Genomic DNA, 16,284 nt, shown 5'->3' on the forward strand with positions numbered 1-16,284 from the left:
TTATATAATAAAGAAAGTTCATTCTAAAATTTTCTTCAAGAACTTGACACATGTCACCTAAAGAGTTATTCTATTATAAGATATTCAATTTTTTCCTACTTTTTAATCATAATTTCCATTAATAGTTTTCTGTTTTATTTCTTCACTTTAATGGAAATAATTCATATAATATGATTATTAATTTATTTTGTAATTTCATTCTAACTATAATAAACTAAAATATATTTTAATATAGAGTTTATTCTAAAACTTTCTTGGAATTATTAGCTATACTAATATAGATTGGATCTCTGTCTCCCAAATTAGTCATTTCTTAATATAGAGTTTCTGCTCTAATTATAGTAAACAAAAAATATATTTTAATTTATTATGGAATTTGTGTTTACAGGGATTTCTTGGTTATTAAGAAACCAGATGAGAATGGTGAATTTAACCACCATGATGATGATAATAATGATGAGTGTTTTGATTGGAGCATCGGACAACAACGCGGTGTACAGTCCATGTTCAGACACTCAAATAAGCAAAGGAGATGGTTTCACCATTGGTCTTGCCATCTCTAGCAGAGAAGCTTTCTTCCTTGACCAAGTCCAGCTTTCCCCTTGCGATTCTCGTCTCGGTTTAGCTGCGAAAATGGCACAGCTCGCGCTTTTTAGACCTAAGGTGGATGAGATCTCTCTTCTCTCCATCGACACAAGTAAGTTTAACCCGGTAAGTCTTTCTCTGTATATGTAATCTTAATGAGACACGATCATGCACAAAGATTGAAGAAGTAAAGCTTATTTTGGATGTGTCTTGTGAGAAGAGTAAAGCAGGAGGATACATGGTGGGATTTGCGGGCTCAAAATACGCAGCAAGATCGTATCCTGTGAAGGTCGCAGATGAAAGCAACACAATCACAGCTTTCACACTGGTAATGGATAAACCCCGTAGGAAACGAACATGCAAGATAACATACAATAATAGAGTTGGCAAATGTATTGCAGGTAATGGAATTTCAGAAGGGAGTGTTGCAAAATCTGTTCTGGAAGAGCTTCGGATGTGATATGTGCAAAGGAGGAACTTCGTCCGTGTGTCTGAATGGGACAGATTGCGCTGTTCCAACATCAAAGTGCAAGGCTAATGGAGGTGAAGCTAACTGCAACATTGGAATTCAGGTGGCATTTTCGGGAACAGACAAGAACCTCGAGTCATTGAACACTTGGTACGAAGTAAACAATCTGAGGCAGTACTCGCTTACTAACCTCTACGCAAATGCTGTAGATTCTCTGAGTGGTGGGCTGCTTTAAGAGAGAAAAAGTGTAATAATACAGGTACTATGTAATTGAGGCTCCTATTTAGGTTTTGAACTTTCATTTCTTCCCAATGAGTTACAATGATGAAGCAAATAACTAACTCTACAAGTAATATCTCCAAGAGTGCAAACAAAAACTACATTTCAGTGACTATTTTCCGCACACAAGAGTCAAGAGGTTTTATATACAAGAACCCTTTTGTCACTGTTGTATTCAAAAACCCTCACAGATTGATACTAGCACTTGTTTTTTTATACACATGGAAGAATATTAAGAACCCCCAAAAAACCCCCAAGATTTAGAAAAAACAAAAAAATCAAAAATTAACATAGAGAAAGATAAAACTGGATTAAGTCAATCATAAGCTACCTCCTCCATATAAACATGTGTTATTACTCTGACCGAACGTGCGGATTCTCCCTTATGTCTCTCAGAAGATCTTGCATTTCGGGGAATACTGATCGGAGTAACAGCTCCAGTATTGCAAATGTGAGTTGCTTTATGCATACGTTTGACTGCGATTAAAAAGTGTAAAGTATTTGTCAGACCATTATGATGGATGATGATGCAACAACCTAATCAAACCCTTTTACACCAAAAATAATACCAGTTTTAACTGTGAGACAGAGAAATCCTAACCTGGGTGAAATAGAAGATGTCTCTCGCACATCTCCTGTACTGCTTGTGCCCTACCAAGCTCACTAAGGCTGTTGGGGCGCCATCTGATCAAATACCAAAATGTTAATATCTGCTAAAACTACACTAACTCAATACGTCAACTGGAGGGGGTCTCTAAGATACTCACGGAAAAGGAACTTCTTGATTTCACTAGCTCTACGTGAAGCCTCAAGTTGCTGCTCAAAGGAACTGGGTTTAGCTACCTTCATACCACCAAGTTGGCCAGCCATTTGAAAAGTTTTTTCACTAGGGTCGGTCTCATCGGATACCTCTTGACTGTCATTCACTCTTGTAAAGAATACGCCATTTGGCCAAAGAATCTGGAGAGAAAACGCAGACAAGATTGTAAGCAGCAATAAGAGCAATCACTCTACAAGTAATGTTATTTGCTCTGGCTTCCGGCACTAATCAGTGTAAACTAAGCATGTGTGGCATAATGATTTTCCTAAATCATCATATTCTACTTGAGTTAACAATTATTTAGCGCATGATCAAACATGATGGTGAGGTCTCTAAGATTACGGAAATAGGTGAAAGAAAGTTCAGCAGGAAATCAAAGAAAACCCAGTTCTTACATCTTGAGCCCAACGAATTCCTTGAGCAACTGTGTCTTCATTCCGCAGCCAACGTATCTCCCTCAGGAGCAAGTCATCCACAGCATCTTCCATAACTAATTGTAATATTTGCTTTGATATCCAGAAAACTTGCCTCCTATAATGACAGCATATAAAAATTATTCAAAATGCCATTTAATATGGAAACTAGTCAAATAAATAGTACTTATTGCTACTTTGTCTCACCTTAACCAACCTCTTCTATTTAACTGAAACACTTTATCAACTAAGTTCAAAATCGGCACACTGACATTGGGCGGCATCCACTGTAATGAAAAACAGAGGATAAGTATGACGATATCCAGAATTAGATGATTTCAAAATAGTAGGCTAGCAACTTAAAATCGCTTTGGTGATATGTATCATTAATCATAGTCAATTTCAGGTGCGTGATACGCAGCATGTGCAGTCATGGAAGTTTTTAGTTGGGGAACATACATAAGCTAAATGACAAAGTCTAATCAAGGTATATAAAACTGTAGATTGTGCAAGGACGACTTTAAGGGCATATGGGGTACCTCGGGTGGCATGGCAGTAGGATTCTGGACTAAAGCTGTCAATGGATCAACATGCTGCAAATCAGTGGACCCCCTAACTTCATATTTTGCTTTAAAATCACTTTCCTTTGCTGAGGGAAAATTCTCAGGCTCTCCAAGACGTCTAACCACTCTTGGTGGAAAAGACTTAGAGTTCAATTCATTATCTGAGTGCCACCCATTAGCTTCTGAATCAAATCTATCTTCCCCTTGGGTGTTCTCTTCAATTTTGTCGATGTCTTCAGTATCAGAAATGCTACTGTGCATAGATTCAGTTGCGCTTTCCTTAGAGAGCTGAGTGCTTAATTCATTTACACTCCAGGAGAGGTGGCGGGCAGGAGCATGATCATTTTCTTCAAGTGGAGATCCTACAACCTTGCGCATAAGGCCATCTGAGACACCTTTGAACTGACGTACAATATCGTCCATGGCATCATCAACATTAACTGCTCAATTCCAACAGATAAAATTTAGTAAAATGGAAAAGTAAAGCAACCAAACAACACTATATACACTTCTCTCTTCATTCTAAGCGTTTTCCCAGATTTCAGTTTTTTTGGCATAACAAGACGGATAAGGATTTTCGTATAAATGAATAGACGGCGAGATATGACTTTTATATACAGCAACAAGTTACTAAAACAGCAGCGAACAATACCTGCAAGAGTTTTCATCACTGATGAAGACTTTCCAAAAGAATAATTCTACAGAACGAAAAAAGACAATCATTAGATCATCCACCTAAAAGAAAATAATAGTAATGAAATTTGGGGGTGGCACTTAATTAGATCCACACCTTAGAGGCTTCGCTTAGAAAATCCCAAACTTCATGCTGTTCAGCAACGTTAGCTATACACAAGAGATCCTGCAGACAAGGAAAAAATGTCCCTTATAAGGAATGGTGATGGTAAATACGTTTTAAAGTTGCGAAGGGGATAGATAATACTTGTAGATACTTGTCCAGCTGAATACAGCGACGATGAACAAAAGCATCTTCGGTGCTTGATGAGAAAATACGCTTGGGAGGCAACTGTAAATTGTAGTTCGGGATTTCTTTGAGTTGACGATGTAATCGCTCGAAATTACTGTATCTGGAGGGAAGAAAATAAATGTTTTACGATAACGTTGCAGTAATTTTGTGCCTTTACGACGAAGATAAACATCAAAAGCTAGTGACATGAGTAAAGAATTTCAATGATGCACTAATATGATTTTCCTGTTATCAGAAATGATACGAAAAATACCTTCTCTTAACAAACCAACTTTTGTTTTCCACATCTGTCACCGCAATAGAATATACTGCAAATGATTTTGATCCACTCTTCTCAAAATAAGCTCCAAGAACCTGCAGCAATACACAGACTTAGGAAATAATCTTCAAGAACCTAATAGCATAATTTTTTGCAAAACACACACACACATACAGACAAATGGAAGAGGTCAAGTGCATGTCTATCACGGAAACAAAAATTTTAAAACCGTCTATCAAAATCCAAAAGTAATATGAAGACCGGAGCTTACTCGACATTTGAGCTTTAGGCAGTGTTGACCCTCTTTGGGAAGAACAATGCTTTGGGATTTATTATCACTTCTATAGTTATCATTGTGCTTGGGGATCAAATCTGTGGTGTAGAATTCTGTGATTAAAGGCCCCTCACTGACTCCTAATAGTGCCAGACTCGTTTCAGGACGTAGATTAAGATCTGATGTACTATTGGATCTCTTAAGCCTATTTTTATTTCCATCTGAACAAGATTCATTTCTAACATCAGCCTCATAAATGCGGTGCCCTCCTTCATATGAAGATGATTTACTAAATTCCTCAGCCATCTGTGCTTGTGACTGCTTATCAACGCTTGCTTTAGGTGGCAACTGTGCTATTGCATTTTCTTTTGCTCCATTAGAAGTTTTCGAATTGGAGCTCTGCTTTTTCTGGCCCTTGATCGAATTACTACCCAAGGAACCCTTTTTCAGAGACTTTTTGTACTCCTTCTTTTGATAATTCCTTCCTTTCGTCCACATATTTTCAAGGTTTTCAGGAGTAAGAACCTCTGATCTCCTTTGCGTTGCAACCTCTAGCATCCGAGCCCAATCAGCAGAGTGCTGTTGAACATGTAGCTCTGGGTGTCTGTCATCTATGTATGATGATTTCTGCTCATTAGCTTTTGTCAAGTTCATATTTTTTGCTTGATTATCAAAGGCTGACAATGGGGCAGAGTTAACATTCTGTTCTTCCCCCGTATACTGCTCAAAGTTTCCCTCTTTAATAAGATTGATAACGATCTCAATCACCTCATTGATACGCCTGGGGCAAAAAAAGAAAAATTGGCATCTCTACCTTAGAAAAATCAAAGAGGGTTCAAAGTATATGGAAAGCACCGAGGAGAACCCAGGAAAAATGATATATTTATCTGCAGTCAGTTTCCAGGGAAATTAGATTTTATCAATAGAGACTCTGAAATCAAAATTTGTTCCTAGCTAGTTTGCATTATACACATTGGTCAAGGAAAAGACTGGAAGGCAGATTTTGATACCAAATAAAACTTTCTGGACGACAGAGATAGGTTGAGGACTTACTCGGGGCATGCTAAATTCAAAAGAGGTTGAACTACCAAGCAAGTAACAATTTCTCTAGCTATTGTTCGAACAAGAGGGCACTGAGCTTCTCGTGGTCTGAGAACCACAGACAATATGCCAGCAACTATTTTCTGAAGAACCTGTTTAAAAAAACATAGAGCATATATGTATAGAGTAACCTAATTAGGAGAAAAAACAAAGAAGGCCACATAATTTTCATCAGAAGTATCCCTCATACCTTGTACTCACTCTCAGGTGACACGACTGCAGCATAGAGTTCCCCAGAAGCCATAAGATGGAACTTCAATCTTTCATCCCTCTGCTCAGATGATAATGTCTTCATAACATCAGTACCTATAGCAGCTTGGTTTCTTCTAAAACTTTCCAAATGATCGCCTATCAGATCAACTATATCCCTGTACAATCCAGGCATCCATTTTAATTATCAACCATTAAAGATCCAATCAAAACTCGAGACCATTTGCTGGCGAAATAAATAACAGTACCTGGTTAGCAAGTCAACAATATTGATCTCTTTAACCCTTACAGAAATTTCACCAAGAGCATCCATGATCACTGCTCGTATCAGTTCAGGCGATTCTTTATCCGGCGTAATCAAAGAGTACCACAAGTTCACCACGAAATCATTAAGGATCTTGTCAATGAAATCATTAATCGCAGATTCCACAACAGGAGAGTCGATCTTCTTCTTCCATCTTGGAGGAGGTGGGATACCAGAAAGACGTGCATCATTCACAGACAACTGCTTCTTCTCAAGGTAAGACAACTGACTCTGTCTTGGAGTTGGCACAGCTTTCCATCTGAACTCAATCTGATTCAAAAGAACCCGCATGCAACCAAGAATGAGGATTGCTATTGGCAAATTCATCCACATAGACTTACTTGTATCTGCATGCCAAAGCAATGAAGCCAACAACATTATGTTACTAACAACACCATAAGATACCAAACAAAGAATCTAAGAACAGAGTAGTAAACCAAAATTACACTAGACTACTAGTTTTAGTGTTGTTATCTAAAATTAGGAAGACAGAATTGAAACGAAACAGCTAAATCGAAGAGGGTGACGGAGAAGATTTGACATACGGGTTAAGAGATAGGTGACGGAGAAGATGCACAAGCACCACCATACGGTTCGTACTTTAGCCTCTTCGATCAGATCTTGTATAGTCTCCATCGCCTTCATCTTCTTCTTCTCACTTTCAATTTGGATCCAGGGCGATAATACCAATCAAATCGTTACGAAATCGGATCCAATTGTAGCTTTTTTCTCCTTGAAAGAGACGAAGACGAGAGTTTCTTGAAAGAAAAAAAAAAAAAAAAAAAAAACCCTAGGCGACTACTAAGAATTGGGAGATTTCAAGTGAAGCTGTAGACACAAAGATCGTTGAGATTTGAATCAATAGTAAATGATCAAAACATGGTGGTGTGGATTCTTCCTTCTTCCAAACCTGTATCTGGGCTCTTTTTTTTTTTTTTTTTTTTTGTGCGGGTGGAATTTTTTTTCTTTTTTTTTTATACTGCGGAGACAATTGCTCTGGACATAATAAGACGAAGAATAAATACGGTGTCGTTTCTTTGGGGAATCGTTTTCAATTCATTATATAAGTTCTTTCACAAAATATTTTACTTTTGGGAGGATTCAATCGGGTTGACATTTTAGATGATTTGGGTAAAATTAACAAATTCTATATTAGTTAATTATAGATTTTAAAAAGTTTTATGATATCTAATACTCCCTTTGTTCCTGATAGTATAATATTTTGACAATTTCACACCTATTAAGAAAAACTTTAATTTTTATTTGTAAATTAATTTATAATTACTTTCCCTTATAGTATGATGTTTTTGACACTTTCACACATATTAAGAAAAACTTTAATTTTTATTTGTAAATTAATTTATAATTACTTTTTGGTAGAGAGAGAAAATATGAATCATTAGATAAATGTCATGTGAGAAAAAGCATAAAATAAAAATATTATTTTAAATATTTTATCTATAAAATCAATCTTTAAGGGACAAAAATATATCATAGGACATCAATCTATTAGGGACAAAGACACTATTACAAAACTAATGATTTGAAAATTTCGTTTAAAAGTCATTTGAAAATTTTGTTTAAAAGTCACGGTTAGTGGAAGTTTCTTTGGCCAGTGGTTGGCTTATGGTTCATTAATGCTTAGGGCATCCACATTGGTGACCCTCATCAAAATGTCTTACTTATAAATTATTATAAAACTAATACAATTTTAATTTACAGATCTTCATTACTTTGTATTAATTTTTTTCCTTTCATTAGTGATCTTTAAATATGGATTGATGAGAGAGAGTTTTGTGTTGAATGGGAAGAAAAACGTGGTTTTTTTGTACAAATAAAAAAATAATTAGCCCCCACCAATTGGATTGTGACACATAAGGTGTCTTAAGAGATCTAAAATTGTCTCTACCCATACACGGGTCACAGCTGTATATCAAATAAATATTTATTTTTATTAACTTTTATTATTTTTTTAATTGAAGACATCTCCCTGGTATGATCGATGGCTTTGCTCTTATACACCAGGAGGTTTAGGGTTCGAACCCCCGATAATGTGATTTATTAACATGGAGTAGGAGAGCAAGAGTGTTTGTAGTAAATCTAATAGGGTCGGAAGGAATTACTCTATCCAGACAATAAAAAAAAAAGGCACGGTTAATAAAAAAAGATATAGAGGAATTGGATTTTATTTGTCAAGATTATGGAGCATTATAGAAGACTTTTTAGTTAAGAATACAGAATTCCAAATCTCAGTGATTTTAGGCAAAAAAAAATTATGTCTGTCTAAAAGTATATAATAAAGAGAAAGTATGAAACATGAAAAACATAGCATTATAATTAAAAACAGAGCAACATCACTTTTCACCAAAGACAAAACCATAGAAGATTTAGAAAGAGCAAATCAACCTCGTTGTTCCTTTTCAACTAGGTACTATCCCGCGGAAAACCGCGGGTTGAACTTTTTTGATGAAAATTTGTAATATTTTGTTTTTTATTATGTTATTTATAATGGTTTGTGATTAAAATTTTTTTGCTTATATTATAATTTTGTATTTTAAAAATATTTATTGAAAACCGGTTAATAAAATATTTGCATGTAATGAATAAAATTATTTAAATTTTTGTCAGTTAAACGAAATCTTTGCTATAATTGTGAAGTAAGTAAAAAAGATATAACTAACATGTAAAAAAAAAATCTTATCTGCTAGTTTTTTTTAATCAAATTAGTTTTGATTCTAATTTTATTTTATTTTTCTACAATTTATTTTATTTGATGTGTCCCTATTTTTGCTTTTAATTAAAAATATTTATTTAATTAATATTTAATTTTAGTTAAGTTTTTCTAATGGCAATTGAATATATTTTTTTTACACATTTTAAGGTTAGTTTTATATTTGTACTTCTAATGACAATTAAATGAAATTTTTGTACATATTTTCGGCAGCAAGATAAGATATAAATCATCCATTCCGTGTAACAGTTGTAGCCATACCATACCTTTTATAATTGAATTTGTTTTTGTTGATCCGAGCTTGAAAACACTTTACGAAAACCTGGAAACAAATTTAAAGGATTTGTTATCGCCTCAATAGCCGCAACACAATCAGAACAAATCTTGTAAACTTTGTAAAGTCGAAAACAAACATCTTAACTCTGCCGCTATTCGATTAGAAGACAAATAAAAGGCTTTTTTTTTTGCATGAAAAACAACATCTCCATTATTTCGTACAATCCATCATCCACCACCCATACATATTTCATTAATGAAAGATGGGTAAACTCCCTTGACCCTTTCATTGATATACAAGGCTTTATATATAGCCGAATATGTTACAAGAGATTCTCCTATATAGATGGGATACATATAACAATATAACAACATATATACAATCTTAGCTGAGTTGTTTAGGGAATATTCTTATATTCTATCACCCTCCCGCAGTTGAACCATTGGATCTTTTGATGGTTAAGCTGGTTCGAAACTCATTGAAGAGACATGACGGGAGTCCCTTAGTGAATATATCTGCATATTGAAGGGAGCATGGAACATCAATCACCTTAACTTCTCCTATTGCTATCTTCTCACGAACAAAGTGTATATCCAGTTCAATATGCTTGGTTCGTTGGTGTTGCACCGGATTATTTGCTAAGTAGACTGAACCTATGTTATCACAGTAGACAAGAGAAGCCTTCTGAATCGGGAGATGTAGTTCCCGCATCAAATTTCGCAGCCAAGTAAGTTCTGCTACAACATTGGCAACGCCTTTATATTCTGCTTCTGAACTTGAGCTTGACACCGTCGGTTGCCGTTTTGCTGACCAGGTTCGAACCAAGGAACACACAATAGCCTGAATTTGAGCGACGTGTATCCGTACAGCCCACCCAGTCTGCATCGGTATACGCAGTCAGTGTCGTTATGTTTCCTCGCACTAGTTGCAGGCCAAGTGTGGTAGTGCCTTCCAAGTAACGGATGATTCGTTTGAGAGCTGTCATATGTGGGAGTCGTGGGTCATGCATGTAAAGGCAAACCTTGTGGACAGCATAAGCTATATCCGGTCGAGTGAAGGTAAGGTATTGCAAAGCTCCAGCTAGACTTCGGTAAGTCTTGGGATCAGGTACCGGATCACCCTCTGTTGCCGAAAGCTTGGATTGTAAGTCAACCGCTGTAGTGCACGGTTTGCATTCTTCCATGTCGGCTCGCTTGATGATTTCCTGTGCGTATGTATGCTGACTTAAGAAGACACCTTGCTTGTTGTAATCAACCTTGATGCCCAAGAAGTGGTGAAGTTTGCCTAAGTCAGACATTGGGAATTCACACTTAAGCTTGTCTTTAATTCTCTGCAGAAGATCGAAGGAAGAAGTAGTTAACATGATATCATCAACATACAGTAGTAGATAAGCCATTTGTGAATCCCTCTTAAACACAAACAGGGAGTTGTCGGCTTTGCTCATGACAAATCCAATATGTGACAAGAACTTCGTGAAGCGGGCATTCCAAGCACGGGGAGCTTGCTTTAAGCCATAAATGGCTTTATTTAGCTTGCAAACATGATTTGGGAATTCTTTGCTTACAAAACCTGGAGGCTGATGCATATAGACTGTTTCTTGCAAATCACCTTGAAGGAAAGCATTTTTAACATCTAACTGATGCATCGGCCAGTTTAAGGCTACACCAACATCAAGGACAGCTCTTATGGTAGCTGGTTTTACCACCGGACTAAATGTATCTGTGAAGTCTACTCCTTCTTCTTGTAATTTTCCATTGGCAACTAGTCTTGCTTTGTGTATGGTAAGCACTCCATCTGCATCATATTTGTGCCTGAAAAGCCACATAGATCTCACAATATTGACCTTAGGAGGTCTAGGCACCAAATTCCAACTCTTAGTTTTAATCATAGCACCAAGCACTCCAGCTTGGTTGTGACCCTTTGGAAGAGGCGATTTGATTGTGGTGAGAAGGGAAATCATTTTTTTTGGTTTTGTGATTCCCGCTTGAGAACGGGTTGTCATGTTGTGTTTAGGGGCAGAAGGCACATTTGATGTAGTTGTTGGTGCAGGTGGAGTGGGTGGAAGTGTTGTAGTTATCACTGGCATTGGTTGTTGGGCATTTGGTGTTTGAAGGATGTTTTTGAAAATTGGAGAAGGAGTATCAGTATCATCTAGAAAAGTGTATTTGGAGTGATGATGAAGGGTTGGGTCCGCTGCTGGAAACTTATCTTCCACAAAATTAACATGTCTTGATATGATTATTTTGTTGGTCTTTAAGTCCAAACAACGGTACCTTTATGTTGGGTAGGATAACCAAGAAACAAGCAATGTGTAGTTCTTGGTGAGAGCTTTGATAGATTTGAATTGTTTAAGCTAGGAAAGCATAAGCACCCAAATACCCTAAGGTGATCGTATGCAGGAGTCTTGTTGAACAGAAGATTGAATGGTATTTTGTTTTGAATGGCTGTGGAAGGAAGGATATTCAAGATATGAACAGCAACATTTAAAGCCTCTACCCAATACGAAGGAGATAGACGAGCCTGAAAAAGCAAAGCTCTAATAGCATTGTTGACTGTTCTGATCATTCTTTCTGATTTTCCATTTTGTTGGGAGGTATGTGGACAAGAGAAGCGAACATTTATTCCATTCTTTGCAAAGAAATTATGGAACTGAAGATTATTGTACTCTCCACCATTGTCACATTGAAAAGCTTTTATTTGGTCACTGAACTGGGTTTTTATCATTTTGGTGAAGTGAATGAATTTAGAAAAGACATCGCTTTTACGAATAAGAGGCTAAACCCACAGATAATGAGTATAATCATCCAGAAATAAAACATAATACTTGATCCGACTGATGCTTGAAAATGGAGAGGTCCAAACATCAAAGTGGATTATAGCAAAAGGTTTTGTAACAGAAGTGTGAGAAGTATTAAATGGAAGCTTTATTTGTTTTCCTAAGAAACATGGTTCACAAGACTTAGAAAGCTTGGTTTTATTACAAATGCCCAAAGACTTTTGAAAAATAGACTCAAGATTAGCGTCATTAGAATGAGCTAAACGCTTATGCCAAAGAGAAGGAGTGGATGCAAGAAGAGCTGTTGAAGTAGGATGGATTTTATTGAAAGAAGCAGGAAGAGTGTAAAGTTCCCCCACACTATCACATCGGAGCAGAATCGTCCGTTTTGGAAGGTCCTTCACAGAAAAGCCAAAAGGATCAAATTCAACGGTACACCAATTGTCCGTTGTAAATTTACGAACTGAAATCAAATTTTTTACTATTGAGGTGTAACAAGGACATTTTGAAGATTTAGAGGTCTAGACAAGCTTTTTATTGAGGAGGAACCAACACAAGTAACTGGAATTTTGGAACCATTACCAACTATGACCGATTGATTGATACTACGATCAAGCTTAGAGTGGAGGTTACCTTCATTGGATGTCAAATGAGCTGTGGAGCCGGAGTCCATTACCCATGGGTAAGCATTGGGATCAGTCAGGGAAGTCGTCATGGGACTTGCAGGCTGAAGCTCCATCAAATGAGCTTGCTGATAGTTAGGAGACTGCTGGTACGCCGGAAAGTTCTTTTGTATCGGAGAGTGACTCGTCGCAAAGGTGGGGCAGAATTGCGATTGTGGCTATTGTCCACCAAAGTAGTTGGGCGAGGATGGGAACGGGCCTTGCCAAAAAGGAGGGGAGGCCCAATTTGGAAAATTAGGTCGGGACTGATAATTCCCACGACCTCCTCCTCGAGAACGATTGTTGTTTCGACAATTTCCCCGATTATTGTTGGATTGTTGCCTCTGATTTTGCGGTTGTTGTTGACAAGGCTCAGACGGTGTGACAGCGACGGTGAGAGCCGTTGTGGAGGAGGCGTGATCGGAATGAGTGGAGTGGAGGCGTGCCGACTTCTTAAGTCGAGTTTCTTCCAATTCCAGCATCAAATGTCGGAAATGGATCTTTATGTTTGATTACATTGATTATGTAATCAAATTTCTCATTAAGACCATTGAGCAGGTACATCACTAATGTTCTCTCATTGACAGGGGCATCAACATTAGTGAGCAGATCTGCCAACGATTTGATTTTCTGGCAGTACTCTTGGATTGAGCGATCACCTATCGCTTGGTTTCGAAGCTCATCATCAAGTTGAATTGCTCGGGCTTCTTTGTTATTGCGGAATTGATTTTCCACTGTTATCCAAACATCGCGTGATGTTCCACCGGTTTGGAAGGATGACCGAAAGAGATCAGGGGCAAGCGTCCCATAGATCCATAACGAACCGACGAACAGAAATTAAGTTTTTGACCATAGAAGGACGTACAAAAACATTTTTCAAAGATAGAGGTCGAGAATAAGAAGGGATACTCCCATTACCCAATGTAGGATGTAGAGTACCTTGTTGTTGCGTGACGTGGGTGGTTGCACCAGAATCCATTACCCGAGATGGATCATACGGGTTTGTAGATCCACATCTTGACAAGACCATCATGTTTTGTCCACGAAGCATGAAGCGTTGCATCTAAACACATTAACTGGTGGGATTGACCGTTTTGCTTCAAGTCTAGGTAAACGATGAACTTGTACAATAGAGTAAGACGATTCATACATTAACTTATTCCATGTCCTTGATTCTGCAAGTACATGATCTACCAGAACATTTAGATCTCTTTGTTTCTTTGCATAAACAAATTCATTTATTGCCAATTGTTGGGCATAACAAATTGAAGTCAAAGATGGATCTCATCAGTTTTTTACAAAAAAATTTAAGTTATCATATAAAAATTTTGTGAATCTCTGAGCGGACAAAAAAGTATTGGAAATTTAAGTTATCCCATAAAGAGAACACGACTTATTGATTTCGTAGCATTTTGATAGTGTGTTACAAAAAAAATCAACTCACTTTATGTATATTAAAATTAAATTATTATATAATATTTAATATTTCTAATTTATTTTATTTATAGTTTTATTAATTTGTAAATAAAATTAACTAGATTAATTATTTTAGTAAACTTTAAGCATTTAATAAAATGGTTAATGAAGGTTTGTATACGTATTCTTGTTTATCACACCAAAAAATAAAATTATTTTTTTAAAGTGTTTCTCATATACAAGTGATAGGAACAAAATCTTATTTTTCTCTTGCCAACGTGGTGTAACATACCCATCTAAGATATTTACAACCTTACATGGATCATAACGGAGAAGGTTGCTGGATCATTTACAACCTTACATGGATCATAACGGAGAAGGTTGCTGGATCATATGGTTAAAGCTTTAATGAAAACTTGGATGGACCCGGGTTCGAGTCTGGGGGCTTACCTCCTTGTTTTATGATACCATTTCATCTAATACGTGTCATCTCAGTCAGCTCTTGACTAATATTTGTTGATATTGACTTTGAAATTGGCACTTTTTTAATAATTGGGTATAAAATTTGAATTTTATTTGAGTATATGTAGAAATTAACACCGAGGTATAAATTGGCATTTTTAACTAAATGACCTTTTTCCCTGTAAGACCAAGTCCAATAGGAATACTTACTGGGTTACTCATGTTTTGGTAGGGCTAAATTGTAACTAAAAAATTCAAAAACTGGCCCACTAAAAAACGAAACGTTTCTGGAATTGCTTACTGAAGCAACATTTTTTTCCTGTTTATAGGCTATAGACCATTTTCATTGAAGCAATGTTGCTTATTGTATAATTAAAGTATTATTATTTTTATTTTTTTGAGAATTTCCTGCTATTTCTCGGTTGGACATGCCCTAACATACCCATGTAAGATATTTACAACCTTATCTGAATAACGTATACACACGCAAACCTAAATCAACGGCGCTCATACTATGGGGGGGCCATATTGAAATCATCACCTGAAATAATTCACTTTTTATAATATCAATCACTTATCAAATAAATATCTCAATCCTTATCCACTTCTTCACTCTTTGTCCTTCAGCTTCGTAGTTATTATTTAACTCAGCTTTTTCTGATTTAAGTTTGATAAAATATATCTTCACTTCTCCGTAGAGATGATGATTAAGTCGGTGACTCTTCGTTCGTTTCATCTCCCTATTGAGTTCAACGACACCACCAAGCTCGTCTCACCGTCTTCTTTTCCGGCGAGATCCTTCCCGGTGGTCCGTTGTTCAAACACCAGAGACGTCCCTAAGCTTGAACTCTTCAGCCGTGGAAAATTCGACAGGGTTCTTCAAGATCCGCCGTTGATTGAAAAAGCCGAAACCGAACTCTCAGGTAACAACAACTACACATCAATGAATCGAATCGATATTATTAGAATGATCTCGTTGATGATATTTGTGAATGTTCTTAGATTACTGTTCGACGCTTGAAGGTGATGACTCTTACAGTTGCTGGAGAGCTTACTTTGAACTCAAAGAACTCGAAGTAAGGAGGATTTGAGATTCTTTTGTAATTTGAGAATTCTCCAGTTTTTGGTTTTACTTGAGAGGACTTAGTTTTTTGATTTATGTGATTTTGCAGAGAGAGAAGCCAAAGGTTGAAGTTGAGAATCTAATCTTGCAAACAGGCGGTGTGAAATCTTTAATCGGGTGTTTACATGGAGTTGCTTCAATGGAGAAAGATAACAAAACCAAGAATGGTTTACAAGATGTAGCAGAGGACTCAGATAGGGAGAAAGGAATGAGACTACTACATGTTCATCATATTCCTGATGGTTTACCAAAATCTGAGAAAGAATTGGAGGAAGAAGAGAAATCGAAGATGCCGGATTCTACTTTCACTAGATTGCTTAGAGCTAAAGGAACTATCCCTGCTTGGTTCTCTCACGCTCCTGACCACGAAACCGACTGAAGGAAGGGGTTTAGAAAGTTCACACTTCTATGTAAATATAGTTGTTGGTTTTGCTTTAGATCATATCAGTCTGATCATATCGCCAGAGAAATGTGGTTGTTATTGTTCGGTTTGTTTTGGTACCGTGTTCTTATTATAGTAATACGCGGTTTTGGTTGTCGAAGAGATTTCTATTCTTGATGTGGTGTTTGTTTTC

The 16,284-nt window shown here is 36.7% G+C and overlaps 4 protein-coding genes and 1 long non-coding RNA gene across 5 annotated transcripts; 2 read left to right on the forward strand and 3 right to left on the reverse strand.

Annotated features, from left to right (window-relative positions):
- Nucleotides 1-386: 386 nt before the first annotated feature.
- LOC104792590 (uncharacterized) lies at nt 387-1,403 on the forward strand. Its single transcript, XM_010518780.3, has 3 exons — nt 387-711; nt 806-913; nt 987-1,403. The coding sequence occupies exons 1-3, from the start codon at nt 415-417 to the stop codon at nt 1,287-1,289; spliced, it is 708 nt and encodes a 235-aa protein (XP_010517082.3). The 5' UTR covers nt 387-414; the 3' UTR covers nt 1,290-1,403.
- LOC104792580 (uncharacterized) lies at nt 1,337-7,255 on the reverse strand. The gene is made up of 15 exons (XM_010518768.3): nt 6,808-7,255; nt 6,207-6,609; nt 5,939-6,116; nt 5,701-5,840; nt 4,645-5,428; nt 4,368-4,468; nt 4,070-4,214; nt 3,920-3,988; nt 3,782-3,827; nt 3,106-3,569; nt 2,774-2,853; nt 2,549-2,684; nt 2,101-2,293; nt 1,935-2,017; nt 1,337-1,810 (listed from the first exon to the last, which is right to left on the reverse strand). Exons 1-15 carry the CDS (start codon nt 6,905-6,907, stop codon nt 1,688-1,690), a joined length of 3,045 nt encoding a protein of 1,014 aa, XP_010517070.2. The 5' UTR covers nt 6,908-7,255; the 3' UTR covers nt 1,337-1,687.
- Nucleotides 7,256-12,123: 4,868 nt separating this feature from the next.
- LOC147949965 (uncharacterized) lies at nt 12,124-12,871 on the reverse strand. Its single transcript, XR_015596280.1, has 2 exons — nt 12,680-12,871; nt 12,124-12,444 (listed from the first exon to the last, which is right to left on the reverse strand). It is a non-coding gene; the product is annotated as an uncharacterized LOC147949965 (long non-coding RNA).
- Nucleotides 12,872-13,161: 290 nt separating this feature from the next.
- Nucleotides 13,162-13,741, reverse strand: LOC147949966 (uncharacterized). The gene is made up of 2 exons (XM_087511578.1): nt 13,648-13,741; nt 13,162-13,442 (listed from the first exon to the last, which is right to left on the reverse strand). The coding sequence occupies exons 1-2, from the start codon at nt 13,739-13,741 to the stop codon at nt 13,162-13,164; spliced, it is 375 nt and encodes a 124-aa protein (XP_087367704.1).
- Nucleotides 13,742-15,030: 1,289 nt separating this feature from the next.
- Nucleotides 15,031-16,248, forward strand: LOC104792611 (CCG-binding protein 1). The gene is made up of 3 exons (XM_010518801.2): nt 15,031-15,509; nt 15,589-15,662; nt 15,759-16,248. Exons 1-3 carry the CDS (start codon nt 15,287-15,289, stop codon nt 16,086-16,088), a joined length of 627 nt encoding a protein of 208 aa, XP_010517103.1. The 5' UTR covers nt 15,031-15,286; the 3' UTR covers nt 16,089-16,248.
- The last annotated feature ends 36 nt before the right edge of the window (nt 16,249-16,284 follow it).

The sequence above is a fragment of the Camelina sativa genome, chromosome 1 (genome assembly GCF_030686135.1).
Source record: "Camelina sativa cultivar CO46 ecotype springtype chromosome 1, ASM3068613v1".
NCBI lineage: Eukaryota > Viridiplantae > Streptophyta > Magnoliopsida > Brassicales > Brassicaceae > Camelina > Camelina sativa.

What these genes read in the sequence shown, in the direction of transcription:
- LOC147949966 (XM_087511578.1), bottom strand. Translation starts at nt 13,741, where the DNA reads ATGATGGTCTTGTCAAGATGTGGATCTACAAACCCGTATGATCCATCT. An exon ending in CCACGTCACGCAACAACAAG is followed by an intron (nt 13,443 to 13,647) that starts GTACTCTACATC and finishes TTTGGATAACAG; the next exon opens with TGGAAAATCAATTCCGCAAT.
- LOC104792580 (XM_010518768.3), bottom strand. Translation starts at nt 6,907, where the DNA reads ATGAAGGCGATGGAGACTATACAAGATCTGATCGAAGAGGCTAAAGTA. An exon ending in ATTGTTGACTTGCTAACCAG is followed by an intron (nt 6,117 to 6,206) that starts GTACTGTTATTT and finishes TGGATTGTACAG; the next exon opens with GGATATAGTTGATCTGATAG. An exon ending in AATAGAAGAGGTTGGTTAAG is followed by an intron (nt 2,685 to 2,773) that starts GTGAGACAAAGT and finishes CTGTCATTATAG; the next exon opens with GAGGCAAGTTTTCTGGATAT.
- LOC104792611 (XM_010518801.2), top strand. Translation starts at nt 15,287, where the DNA reads ATGATGATTAAGTCGGTGACTCTTCGTTCGTTTCATCTCCCTATTGAG. An exon ending in AGCCGAAACCGAACTCTCAG is followed by an intron (nt 15,510 to 15,588) that starts GTAACAACAACT and finishes GAATGTTCTTAG; the next exon opens with ATTACTGTTCGACGCTTGAA. An exon ending in TTGAACTCAAAGAACTCGAA is followed by an intron (nt 15,663 to 15,758) that starts GTAAGGAGGATT and finishes GTGATTTTGCAG; the next exon opens with AGAGAGAAGCCAAAGGTTGA.
- LOC104792590 (XM_010518780.3), top strand. Translation starts at nt 415, where the DNA reads ATGAGAATGGTGAATTTAACCACCATGATGATGATAATAATGATGAGT. An exon ending in ACACAAGTAAGTTTAACCCG is followed by an intron (nt 712 to 805) that starts GTAAGTCTTTCT and finishes TCTTGTGAGAAG; the next exon opens with AGTAAAGCAGGAGGATACAT. An exon ending in CAATCACAGCTTTCACACTG is followed by an intron (nt 914 to 986) that starts GTAATGGATAAA and finishes AATGTATTGCAG; the next exon opens with GTAATGGAATTTCAGAAGGG.